We start from the raw sequence: 13,967 nt of genomic DNA on the forward strand, positions 1-13,967 counted from the left end.
ATATTAGTAATATTTTTATGCACTCCACATAACTTAATTTTAGATAATTAATTGGTCGTCTTTCATTACTACATTCATGCCACTATTCGAGTAAAATTTTCAAAAATAGAAATTGATACAAATTAGTACTCCATACAATCAGTAAATTAAAAAAAATTACGATATAAATACAACAATTAGAGCAAAAATGTTTAATTAAATTACAAATGGAAAAAAACATTAATACAGCAATATAAACTATCTATAAAATTACATTAAGACTTACTATTTAATACACTACCGTCCACAAAGAAAATAATTTTATTTTTATTTTTCTATTTTGATTTATCCATCAAAATAACATTAAAACGTGCTTAGTAAATTGTCCTTCCAAAAAAATGATCTTATTTTTCCACACGTCTTTTTTCCCTCTTACACTTTATCAATATTTTTTTAGTACTAATATATATGGTCTTATTTTTCCACACGTCTTTTTTCCCTCTTTCACTTGATCAATATTTTTTTAGTACTAATATATATCTTATATTTACCAAGTGAACATGAAAACTCTTGTCGTTTATATATTAGACATTTTTTTATGAATTGAGGGAGTAAGACATTTTTTATGAAAGGATTGTCGTTTATAAATTAGACATTTTTTTATGAATTGAGGGAGTAAAACATTTTTTATGAATGGAGGGAGTATAGGCAGCAACGACACATTACACTAGAGTACAATGAATATGGATACGGAAAAGGAGCAAGTACACAAAATTATAGTGCAACACCTATTTGAGTTGAATGATACTAACAAAAACTTTCTTTTTAAATCTATCAAAATCCAGAACTTGCACAAACATTTCCTTTCCTGCTGGTAGCGCTACAAAATAGGTTAATACAAAGAAACAAAGCATCTTCATGGGGTCAAATCAAATGACATTTACATCTAAACTTTCTTACAATAAATATCAGGTAAAATAACAACAAATGGAGTTCTATAACTGAAACATGACGACACACAGATCAGTATGCCAAGTAAAGGGTAACTATTTCAGCCTGCTGGGCAAACTCGAAGCTTGCTGGCAACGTAGAGGAGATGGCTGATGTTTGTTGATGGGTAGTTTTGGAGCAACTTTAGATTAGATGTAAAGTCACCAGCAAGCAGACGCTTACGCACAATAATCAGCATTGCACAACAAACTCGGAGTAGTGTTTCCTACAATTTGGAAATTGCTTAGCATCACCTCTATATCAATCCCAAGAAAATCATTAGTCAAACAAGACATCAGCTATATGTATCAGCTTCAAACATGTAGTATCATGGAAGGTCAGCCAACTGACATACCATCTGTGGCTCAACATAAGCAAACACTTGCACACAATAATCAGAAGACCTATTAAATATACACACCCCCCCCCCCCACCCACAACAAAAAAAAATTGTAGTAATAACAAAATTGTTTAGAGTAGCTAACATTACCGGAAATCTGCAAATGTAATATTCGTATAAGAAAGTGACCTACCTGAGGACCTTCAGGGTCACTCAGAAGCGTGTCCCAGATTAAGAGAATGTCAGGAAAATTGAACTCTTGGGTCAAAAGGAGGGTTATCCACCGAAAGGCATAAAATTGGGGATTGACCTGCAAATACATACAAATGAATTTAAAAAGGGAAACCTAATAGTTTTTCCATGCAATAACAAAGTAGAGATATAATTTCTCACTTTTGTTGTCATCTCAAGATGGCGCCATAGTTCTTCATCATGCTCCTTTAAAAGCTGTGATAATCTTGTAATGGTGGAACGAATCCCCACAACACTATTATCAAGCTGCTGAACAAAATTGTCCCGGAATCCGCCTATCAACTCCACGAAACAGAAGAAAGTATCTGCTTCAGCAGAAGCCTGCAGAACTTGGTAAAAGGAAGTATTAATTGCTAAAGAAAACAAAATAACAATACAAAACTCCATCATTAAAAGCATGCACAATGTTACAAACAAAGAAACTTATCTCAGATATTGAGATTTGAGATTTTGGTTACATGATCATCTCATTGTACTTATTCTTTTGAGAGGATGGAGCAACAGTGTAGATAGGTTAGTCATTGGATAGGTAACCACAAGCTTAATTTGATGAAAAAAGGGCAAGATTTATGCCAGTATCCAAGTACCATAAAATTTTCATCAATATCCAATTAGCATAGATGAAAGGAGAGCTTACAGGGGCTTCTAACAGCTAAAAATTCTAAATTATATGAAATGGAATAATTTGTTTTCTAGTTGGTAGAATAATTTACTTAAAGACAAGAAGATTGCATCTCATTCTAAACTAATAGGTTAAAGTAGCACTTCATCATCATAACAAGCAAGAGCTATCCAAGAAAGTAACATACCGCATATTCCTCCTTGGGATCATTTTTGAACACGTAGTATAAAGGCGCTAAGAGTTCATTCATCCCTTGTACATATCTTATTCCAGGATTGAGTTTTGCGAATACAATTAAAATCTTCCTTAAAGCCTCCTGAAAGCAAGATCACATAAGCAAGTGAAATAAGTTCAAGATGTCAACAACAAGAACAAAATACAGAGTATAACTTGAGCTTACTTGGTTGGATTTAGCAAAAGCTGAGTCCCCAGAGAAAAAGTTTATGCCCGGATGAGTACGGTTGACATCTCTGTCAATTTGTTCCAAGATTTCAGCATCCTACAAAGCATATGTATTCCAGCCAAATGGTCAAATGTTGGTGTTAAGATTGATAGCACATTCCATTAATGTTATAAAAGTGGGGCAAATTTAACTTAATTTAAAGCAAATAGGACCTGGCTTACATAAAATATAATATCACTATCAGTGATACATGACTCTTTGGAAAGAATTAAAGGTACCTGAAAGAATTGATTCCATATGCTGCTTTGTCCAAGACTCAAGGGATGCTCTCCATGAGTTATTTCTGATCTTGAGAGGAAACCCGGGCTGCCATCAGGTTCATTTTTCTCATGACTTGATTTTTCCAGCCTCCTTGTAATATCTGACTGACTAGCCACGAAAACATTCAGAAAATTCCAATAATTGGAAGATGGGTGGAAAAACATAAAGCAATCCAAGCCTTTGAAGTTTGACAAAGATTGATTTAGCAAAGAGCATTAGCAAAACTAAAGAGTTCCAGGATTTTTCTGTCAACAATATTATCAGAAGTTGAAAACAATTATGTAGATTAATGTTTAAGTGGTGTAGATATGTAGTCACCCATTTACTTGTACTTCATAATTTTCATATAAAATTAAAATTTCTTGTTTGTCACTGAACAATAAGAGCGATCCACAAGCACAAAATGTCATGTCATAGATGACTAGTTTATTTCAACTGTCAAGGGATTTCAAATACATTAGCCCAACCGGATAAAGAAAAGTAGCTACAATTCAAAGGTCGATACAAACATGTCATATATGGCTAGTTCATTTCACCTGTCAAGGAATTTAAAAAACATTATCCAACTGAAGTAAGGAAAATTAGAAAAAACTGAAACATTGTTTTTAAGATATCAGATTATAAAATCGGCCACATGGTATTGTTTCTTTGCAATAACTTACTATGGGCTACGGGACTAAAAACAAATAAGACATACAAAACTTAATATACACAAAGCACGACTAACAGTCTAACACAGCAGATGAAATAAAAAGATTATGGGTCCTTTTTCCAATTTCACAGACACTGCACTAGTGAAATCGGCATCATCGTGTTTACATATTATCCAAATCTTCATGAACTTACAGGACTGATTAATAACTCCTCTTTGAAATGTTTATATTGAGAACGTTTCTTGGCCAACTCTGAAGGCCAAAGAGAGTGATCAGGAGGTAGATACCCCAACAATAGCTGAAAAAATAAAAGGAAAATTCATAAGTTAGCTATATCAAAAGTTCTAAATCAGGTTAAAGAATTAAAACAAAAAACAGCTACACATCATCAAGAACCAAAAATTAATGCTCGGATATGTCTCCAGTAATCACAAGAAATAAAGACCCTCCTTGTTCAGTGCTACGAGCTTCCAATCACAAATAATAATACAAAGTAGGCGAAGGACTAAGTGCCACATTATCAAACACGGCAAGAGGTCACTACAACAATGCCAAAACATATTCTGAACTAAAGAAACTCCTCCTTGAATTGATACTACAAAATAAACAATGCAAGTCAAAAAGTAATAGAAATGGGAATCCTGATATACAATAGGTAACTCATAGTTAGGCAAGTAGGAACCAAGTGTAGAACAGGCACAGATATCAATATCATTCTAACTTACACCTCATACCTTCCACACAATTGAGCGAATTCCAGCTCCATCAGGTATGCCTTCTGATGCTAACCTCCTCAGTTCTCCCATAATTATAACCTTCCTTGACAGCTGAGGTTAAGAAAGACGCAAAGTATCACACAAAAATACACAAAATAACAATGGAGCTCATAAAGACTGGAGAAAAAAAATTAGGACAACAAACAACAAAGTCATAGTGCCAGAGAGATGGGTTCTCCAATATAGTACTGCTAAGTACTAATAATGTTCATTACATTCTGCAACTTGACCGAGAAGACAAATATTTCACATTGTCAACCGAGTCATATCATTCTTGAATACAATTCTCCACTTTTTATGTGAATGTATGTACTGCAGATAGATAAAGAGACACAGAGTCCAAATAACAAAACATGCCTAATATACTCAAAATAAGTAGGCTGCCAGATGCCAAATTAAAGTATATATTTGTTTGCAAATAGAAGAACCATAGATATTACCCACGATACCCTAGCCCTAGGGTCACTATCTTTGCACAGAGGAAAACACCCTCTCCATCTTCTATAGAGTAGAACTCTGTTGATCTTCATATCAAGGTCATGAATCATACTACAAGGTTTTCTATGTAAGAGATGACCATGGGTGCAGACAAAGGGAACAAGAACCATCCCAGTGTCTCCTCGTCAGGAAAACATTGTGTATTTATCACGACTATGCCAAGCATCTCGACATTGTGCTAACAAAGGTCATGTGCCTTATACATAACTAAGCAGTTGAACTGATAATTCTTTTGGATTCTGAAATATTCCGAGCTATAACTCTTAGAATTTATAAATACAACCGTAACAATTTGGTCATATAGATCGAGGAAATCCTATAAACAACATTAAGGAGTTTCATATTTTTAGGAGCAGATGAATTATGGTTAGGTTTAACTTGATACTCTTAGATGAACATCGGCCAGTAATTCTCCTTCAAACTGGTTGAAATCCACATGATATCGCGTAAGTTTTAACTTTGTAAAATATGCACTATCATTTAAGCAGCATTCGATAGAGAGGAGAAAGAATAAAGACCTCTTGTAGAAGCTGAGTCTGCCTAAAGATAACTTCCGCAGCAGGAAGCGCCGGGGCAGGTGCCACAGCCGCTCCGCCACCTGACACTGTAGAATTGGCCGAGGAGCTTCCATTTTCTTCGTCGCTGTGAGAAACACTACTATTACTACAGTAAGTGCTACTCAGCGGATCCCTGATTTCCGTCTTCGCAGCACTGGCAACAGAAGAAGCAGCTGGAGGCTCCGGTGGGGGCACTGGAGGCGGTGGCTCGACCACTGGGGCAGGTGATGGCTTCACGGAGTCGTTGGGAGGCGGCGACGGCGGCGGATTGGGTGTCGACCAGAGGGAGCTGTTGAGCCAGTCAGGCACCCCTTTCTTCACCATAATCAAACCGAATTCGTCAGCGATTCGCGATCCAGTGATGATTTGGTGAGAAATGGGTTGAATTGCGTCGGATTAGTTTTTTAAGATTGGAGAAAAAGGTTTCTCTGATCACTGCAGACGGGACGTTCTTCGTGAATGCGTCGCATTCATTTAGTTCGGCGTGTTCCCCTGTGTGTGTTTGTGTGTGTAACTGTGTGTGTTTGTGTTTTAGAGAGAGAGAGATTAGGGACGAACGAAGTTTGGTTGCCAGGTGGATTTGTTGTGGTCACGTGGCTTTGGCATGCGCTAGACGTTGAAAATTTAAGCATACAAAAATGATACACCTTCCTGTTTTGAAAAAAAAACTCTTCTTTTTTAATCATATTTTTAAAAATATAAACGTTTTATTTTAGAAAAGTTCTTTTTTCATAAGATCTTACCATCTATTTCTTTCTATCTCTATTTTATTTTACCAATTTTACATTAAAACTTACGTCATTCCACAAATTTCTATTTTTAAGAAACAGAAGAAGTATAATTATGATAAACTCAAATACTTATATTTTAAAATACTTCATTATAACTTTATTCTCATTTCTTTATTTTATTTATTTGTATTTTATTATGTTTTTCATTAAACACAATTTTCTTCATTTTTGTATAAAAATAATACATCGAGACAAAGAAAATATATAAATATATGAAATAATAGTCTGAATTTTGGTCAAAATAACAAAATTAATTTTGCACTGAGATCGCAGCTAATGTCATAGAATAACATACAAACACAACTTTTTTATAGTGTTTAAATAAACTTAAATATGCCCGAATTTGATAAATTTGTTAATTTTTATAAAGATCAAATGATTCAGTTATAATGCGACCAAGGGAGTGCGTGACATCAAATGTACTTTCCGAGATACTATTATCATTCCTCCTGATAACGCAGCAATCACTAAAATTAAATTGCTTTTGTGATTCATTGGTTTATTGTGAAGACATAGAAGACATATACTGCATACATGATGACTTATCAAGCAATTATTGAATGCTTTTACTTGCAAGAAATGACAATGGTGTAAGTTTAACAACTAAAAACCATAAGATTGTGTTGGGGCACATGATGTTGAGAGTACAAGCACTGGTCCATCATATATCATGTGATTGTGGAGGATACCTAAGCTATGTCCTTTCCTAAATTATTATCACAAATCTTTAATCATTTAACAAAGTTGTTGAACCATTATCTCTCTCTCGCACACACACACATACCATTATACAAAGATACAAAGTGATCTACTCAGCTGCATATCCATAATAAACAGTAATGCAGTCAGGGAAAGAGAGAAGAATTCAGTGAAAATTGATTCATAAAAATGCCTGTTAAAAACTACTCCATATAGTCTATTTTCGAAAATCAATGGAAAAAATCGGATAAAAAAGGTTCCATCCAAGCCATGAATCACATGAAATATAATTGGCACTGATTTGGAAAATGGACCAAGATTTTTGGGTGCTCGGCCAAAAAACAACACCCTTGCAGAATACAAGTAATCCATTTACAGAAACTTACAGTTCACTTCACATATCTATGTACTCCCGGGAAAGAATTGTTCGCGTAAGCTCCTTTAGATTTGCTAATATATGGCGAGGTCCTAAGCTCTTAACGCCAATAAAATTCAAGAGCTGCTCTAAATCCTGCAATCAAATTTACAAATGAGTAATAACACGCCCTATGATAACAAATTAGACAGCAGAAATTTGCACTGCAGAACAAAAAAAAGGTCGCTGGCAGTCCTCGAACAATTATTCAGTAGTATCATACTTTGATCGATAGTAAGAGTTGTTCTTGCCTACTTCAGTAAGAAAGTTGATTCCAGATGTGTCTCGAACAGTAATACAACAACATTAGTGAACGAATTAAGTCATATCAATATTAAAAGACATCATCAATTAAGGTCATTATAGTGACCTAAATTCAAGGGTACTTTAAATATTCAATGAAAACTGTTTGTTTATTGAAAAGGTGTATATACATAATGCACCAAATATCTACAAGTTATTGAAGTTATGTGTGACTAGTGCAAGAATCTAGTAATGAACATACCTTGTTTAGCAGGAACACAGCGTAAGCTGCTCTTGTTGAGTCTTGACCTTCGATGAATAAAGGAAATTCTACAGGCTTTGAGCTCGTGGAAATTACTGTATCTAAGGATGTACTGGATGCTGAATGTTCAACTGATGGAGAATGATCACGAATATATGATCGAGAACCTCCCAAGCGTAATGGATAACGCAGAGGGACTTGCAAATATGAAGCAATAAGAGACACAGCCTGCATAGTAACAGCCCATTTTGATCAAGACGTATTAACTTAGAAATAAGTGCACTCGCAGATTGACAGCATATGCATAAACTACATAAAGCTTTCCAGTCTGAGATCAACCCTACAGATACATAAATGGATAAATACTGCTCATTGTTGCATACATGTAGAACAACAGTTCAGCAAGTAGTAATCCAAATTCATGTTTCAAATATGGAAAGTACATACGTGAGCTACATATCCAAGGGCAGTTGACGAACGCCGAACCTCCTTCTTGTCAGTAAAAAAACTCATCTTCGTAAAAGAGACCACAGTGAGGTGTAACCCTGAGATAGTCAATGTGCCCTGATCGAGAGGTTTTGATCCATCCGGAACACCTGTCAGAAGACGAATAAAACAGCACAAAAATATTATGATTACAAAACTTAAGATCCTTCACATATATGAAGCAGATCAAGAGGTAACACCTACTAACTCCAAGTTTGAATCAGGTGCATTATAATAGTGTACATCATCTACAAAATACACTATGTGCATAAATCGTGATGACTACCAATCACATTAGAACATAGATATTAAAGGTCTATATGAAACAAAACCAAGTAAATCATCAATGCAAAGCAACAATATGATTATTTTGTCTCTGCATATATGTCCATACAACTGGTGTTGCATATGTCAATATTTACATCACAAAAAATCAGATATACTCAAAATTGCTCAAATATTTTTCAGTTAGATAATGAAACCCAATACTGGTCTTGGCTTTTAGGTGGATCATTTTAAAAGATGACAAGGCAGCAAATACACACTCCTGGACCTCACAAACAAGGTTGAAAACCAAAAAAAACAACAGATGCTATTATATTTACTGGCATACATAATCCGATTTCTCCATTTGACCTAACCCAGGCTGATGATCTAAAAGACATCCCCTAGTCACATATCTTATCTGTTTCTTCAACTACTGATACTGTTGCACAGACAAAGTAAACTCAAATACAAATTGTTCTATCCCTGATTTGCCCTCCACTCCATTAATTCTTTTAGAACAAAAACTGCAGTCTTTCTGTTGTACTTATTTTGAAGAGGGAAAAATGACACAGAAGCAAACTTTCAATAACCACGCTCAGACAATGGGAAACATTTACTAGTTTACCAAAATGAGAAACCGTGCAGCTTGGACTTGCTCAAATGACCCAGAACACATAATTGTTGGATATGCAAATATTAATAGGAAGATCCAAAAACTGTCGAGAAGGCGTTCGTGTATGAGTATAGGTATAAGGTACCAGATAGTCAGTTGATTTTACAATTTTGTAATGATACTTGCTTAGTTTCGTACGATAAAGAAAGAAGGAATACACATACTTTGGGGGATAAATATTGGGTGTCTGACTCTGAATTATTATCTTGACGGGTGTGCTTAGTTTTGCTGCCTTAGATTTTTATATACCAAATTGGTTATTATAATTTAATTGACTAATTCATTGTGTTAATGCATATTTGCAGTCAAAATTAAGAGCCAATAACTTTTTTTCTAACAAGTTCAGAAGTTATATGGACCTATGGCTTATAGACTCTGTATATCTCAGACCCCAAAAACAATTAATTTTGACTTGATTTTAACTCTCTAACCAAGTCACTAATTCATGATTTTACTACAGAGTTATTGTTCATTTGCAGTTTTATAGTATTACTGAATAATATTCTCTCCCTGAATAAATGTGAGATCAATTACCTTGAAGCATATTCACTTCATTTTACAGTTAATAAGCTATCTTAATTCTTATCAACAATTACCTGACTTAATACTACTGCGAAATGATTCAACCTCTTGTTCAGAAGCTTTTCTGACCACAACTTTAACTGGATATAGCAAAGTGACCTGGGAGACCATAAACTGTTGCCGCAATCTCAATGATTTCTGCAAATTTTTCAAATAACCATAACCTTTTTCCCCAGCAAGTGACCTACTTGAGTCCTGCAGTGGAACAGATTTACATTTCAGATCAGATAAGTAATTATATTTGCTAAACATATATTTAATCCATTCCACAAGTGAAAGCAAAGTAGGAAATATAGAATGAAGAACGAAGAATAATAGTATTTTAGGATCTTAGCCGCACATAAATTCAAATAATGACTACATATAGAGAAACTAAGTCCTCAACTGTTAAACAGAAAGCAAGAAAACTATCTGTGTGATCACAGTGAGCTTCAAGTCTTCAACACATTAAGCATATATTAATTTTTTTTATGCATTGAATGTATCTCACAAATCTTTTGCCTTCTTAGACTCTAGTAGATACTGACATAAGAAAGCATAACTTGTTTCCATTGGGAATCTGGATTTTTCGCCAGTTGCAATTTACACGTCACTCATTGTTTTCAAGCAAATATATAGAACACATCCATCAGCCTACTCAAGATGGCATCTACAGAAGTGCTCTTCAGATATTAGTCACTACACTGAATAAACTGAACAGTTTCCGTCAGATCAAATCTCTGGAAAGGTAAATAGGGAAAAGAATCTAGGGATGGATGAAAAATGGTGGCTAAAACTATACTTGTATAAAATATTAAACCCCTGTTAGAATGATTTATTATCATTTCACTAGGGTATCTAATTGGTCAACATATACTGCAGGTTTATAGAGGACTTTACAGACATAATTTACCGCATGCTTAGTCATCTACTTGCATAAAAGTACAAATAAACTTATACAGTCGCGAGTTAGATAGTCAAAAATTAAGGACCAATGTAAATTCATTTGAGTTAATAAAGCTGGTGAAGAAAGCCAAGTTACATAGTCAAACATTACCTGCATGTGTTTGTTGGCCACAGAAAGAGAACTTCCACCAACCAAAAGAGATCTAATTTCACCACTGAGTTTTTCCTCTTGCTTTCTTACCTTCTCCTTTACAACTTTGGAACGCATAGACATCTTCCCCATCAACAGTTTGCGATGTTCCAATTTCTCTCGCATCTGATCAAGCTCATTTGACCGACTTAATGACTCAGATTCTATCTGTCAATAGTGTCACCAATGCATTTAGCCAAGTGCAATTAAGTCAAACAGAAAAAAGGATAGAAAAGTGCCACAAAAAGCTGTATCATTCATTTAATGTCTTTCAAACACACAACCAAAGATATAGAATAAATTGCAGGAGCGGCACGAAAGCAGAAACAATAATAATAACTAAATAACAACTATTCTTGCAACCACATTTGATAAAGTAACATCTCCTGACTATGGAAATGTCATCTAGGAAATATTCCATGTTGTTTATCATCTTAGAGATATAGCTTACTTGGTAATTATCAAAAACAATCAATCAATGAAAAAGTGTGTAACAAGATCTGGTGCTTTTGCAAATATGACCTACCCCCTAGTCATGATTACCAGACACTTGAAGATCCCCGTTGAGGGGGAACCAAATCATGCCAGTGAAAAAAACTAAAAGTCGGTATGAAGTGCACACAGCAGTTGAGGACTGATAAGAGGCCATTAAAGAATCTTCACAAAAATATTCAAAGGAATAACATGATGCATTATCATTTTTTTGGTGGTAATGTGGTATCTGGCTATTGATGTATAATTGTTACATCCTTTGCATAATTACAGGGAATGTCAATAATAAATGAGCAATTTAGATAATAAGACAAATTTAACATGAACTAGATTCTTAAACACCCACCACATGATGGTATGGCCAAGGCCAATAGTTATATCTTTACCGTGAGCCTAAACCCATAGACTTTCCATTTCTGTATCCTAACTCCCAATTCCCAGTTGAATCCATTTATCCATTGACATGAGAAACTTCAAATAGTCAATTTTCTGGTAAAAAACTCGACCACCCTCTATAAGTCCTTTTTCTATCATTCTTTGTATTTATATCAATCCAGCATAGCTCTTCTATCAGACGTATTTTCTAATGTTCAATTTTGGCAGTACCTGATTGGCTGATTCACAAAATTGAGAAAAGCACATTACAGAGCCCTTAAAGTCAGTTCATGCAAAAATGATCCCCCTCTATCCATATTGAAGTTATCACAATCAACAACTACTCAATCAAATAGCACGCTGGGGCCATATTGACTGCTTTGTTTATTTCCCTTCACTATTCCCATTCCAAATATTACGAATAAATAAGCCAACAGCATTTTGCTATATAACCAAGAATCATCTTAAACCATTGGATGATGACATATCAAAATCAATGGCTTAGATTGATTGAGTTAGTTAAATCGGTTATGGAGTTGAAATCCAGTTGGGAGCACGAGCTGTGTGTGACATGATCGAGCTGAGCTGTGAGTTGCTGATGCGAGCTGGAGATTATCACGCTGGTTCCATATATATAAAAGATCCGAACATAACAATAAAAAATTCACAGATACACATTTTGTTCATCGAGAGGGGAAGAAGCAACTACACTTCAATCGATTAATTCTAAGAGTGAACTAGATTGGACGGGTTGTTGTACGGTGTGATTCTTGAGTGATCGTGATCATACAAATATAGTGGAATCCTTCTTTGCCCGAGGATGTAGGTTTTACAACCAAATCACCTAAATCTTGTTTGCATCATTTCTACTGTTTTATTGTTCTTCAATCGGTTCAAATTCATAACACATTTAGAGGATCACTAATATCCAACAAATATATCCATAATTCATCTTCCATTGCAACTCCTTTAGCACCAATTAAAAAAATAAAGACAATAATCAAAGATTAAAATATTACTTGTATCCACGAGTGAAGCTTCTCTTCAAGCACCGATTTCTTACTCTTGGCTTCCTCAAGTGCGGAGGTCAAACTGCACAAACGAGCGAGCTCCTGCTCGCAATCCTCCCATTCTATAACCTTCGCCGGCTGATCCTCCTCTGCTACCCGCTCTTCCTCTTGTACCTTCACAATTGGCTTTTTAAACGACCCCATTCACAAGTCACGATCGACGAATTGTTTCCAGAAAATCTCTTTGATTTCAACGGCGAAATACGATATCCATCGCCGTAGCTCCTCTTCACCATCGTACTACATATAAAATTCAGGAGGAAATCTAGGGTTTAGATGGCGAGAACCGTGCCCTCATAGCTATAAATCTTTGAATTTTCGTCAAATTGATGCAATCGAATAGAGGAAAGTGAAACAGTTATTTTCGTTCGATTTTCCCTTCAATTTTGCTTTTTTATTTCCTGCAGTGTGTCGCAGCAGCTGCATGATAGTGGGAGGTCGTAAAAGCGTGATGCTTAAAAGTAACGCTCTTTACACTTCCACAACATACACACTACCATGATATTTTTATCATTTTTCTTCCTCCCTCCATTCAAGTGGAGGTGTTTCTTTCCGGCCCGCGCCCACCATTTAATAAAAATTGTTAACTGAATTAAATAAAGAAAGAATAAAATAGAAAAAAAGATATAGAGATCGAATAGATAGTAAAGTTAAGAGAGAATAAAGTAAGTGAGAAGAAATGTGTTACTTTTAATTAAAAGGAAATGGCTCTACTATTAGAGCATCCACAATGGATGTCCTAGTTGTTGTCACATCAGCATGCCCCTTCTTTCTGCAATGGTGGAGCCCTAATGGAAGCCCTAGTGGTGACCTATCAATTAAACTCAATCTGCTTTTAATTTTTAATATTATTATTTTTGAATTTTGTTTTCAATTACTAAAATACCAAAATATATTATATTAAACACCACAAATGCAAAAAAAAAACATTACTTAGTTAAAAAAAAACTACATTATACTTAGCTAAAAAAAACTACACTACTAAACTAAATTACTAAACTAAAAAAAAACCTAACTAGTCATCTAAATTTAACTTAGGGTTTAATTAGGGTGGAGCCCTAGTAGTTTAATTAGGGTTTAAAGAATAAAAATTAAAAATTAAAAACGCAAAAACCGAAGAGATCTGGCTCGGGCGCAGGGCTGCAA

General features: G+C 34.9%; 2 protein-coding genes across 2 annotated transcripts; both read right to left on the minus strand.

Moving 5' to 3' along the window:
- Positions 1-784: 784 nt before the first annotated feature.
- On the minus strand, positions 785-5,986 carry LOC121803668 (TBC1 domain family member 13-like). The gene is made up of 9 exons (XM_042203299.1): positions 5,353-5,986; positions 4,295-4,387; positions 3,754-3,858; positions 2,865-3,011; positions 2,584-2,682; positions 2,371-2,499; positions 1,703-1,882; positions 1,503-1,619; positions 785-1,195 (listed from the first exon to the last, which is right to left on the minus strand). The coding sequence occupies exons 1-9, from the start codon at positions 5,713-5,715 to the stop codon at positions 1,031-1,033; spliced, it is 1,398 nt and encodes a 465-aa protein (XP_042059233.1). The 5' UTR covers positions 5,716-5,986; the 3' UTR covers positions 785-1,030.
- Positions 5,987-7,036: 1,050 nt separating this feature from the next.
- LOC121803422 (UV radiation resistance-associated gene protein-like) lies at positions 7,037-13,249 on the minus strand. The gene is made up of 6 exons (XM_042203089.1): positions 12,771-13,249; positions 10,846-11,052; positions 9,824-10,004; positions 8,249-8,397; positions 7,802-8,029; positions 7,037-7,392 (listed from the first exon to the last, which is right to left on the minus strand). Exons 1-6 carry the CDS (start codon positions 12,963-12,965, stop codon positions 7,276-7,278), a joined length of 1,077 nt encoding a protein of 358 aa, XP_042059023.1. The 5' UTR covers positions 12,966-13,249; the 3' UTR covers positions 7,037-7,275.
- Between the last annotated feature and the right edge of the window lie 718 nt (positions 13,250-13,967).

This window comes from Salvia splendens, chromosome 5, assembly GCF_004379255.2.
Source record: "Salvia splendens isolate huo1 chromosome 5, SspV2, whole genome shotgun sequence".
NCBI lineage: Eukaryota > Viridiplantae > Streptophyta > Magnoliopsida > Lamiales > Lamiaceae > Salvia > Salvia splendens.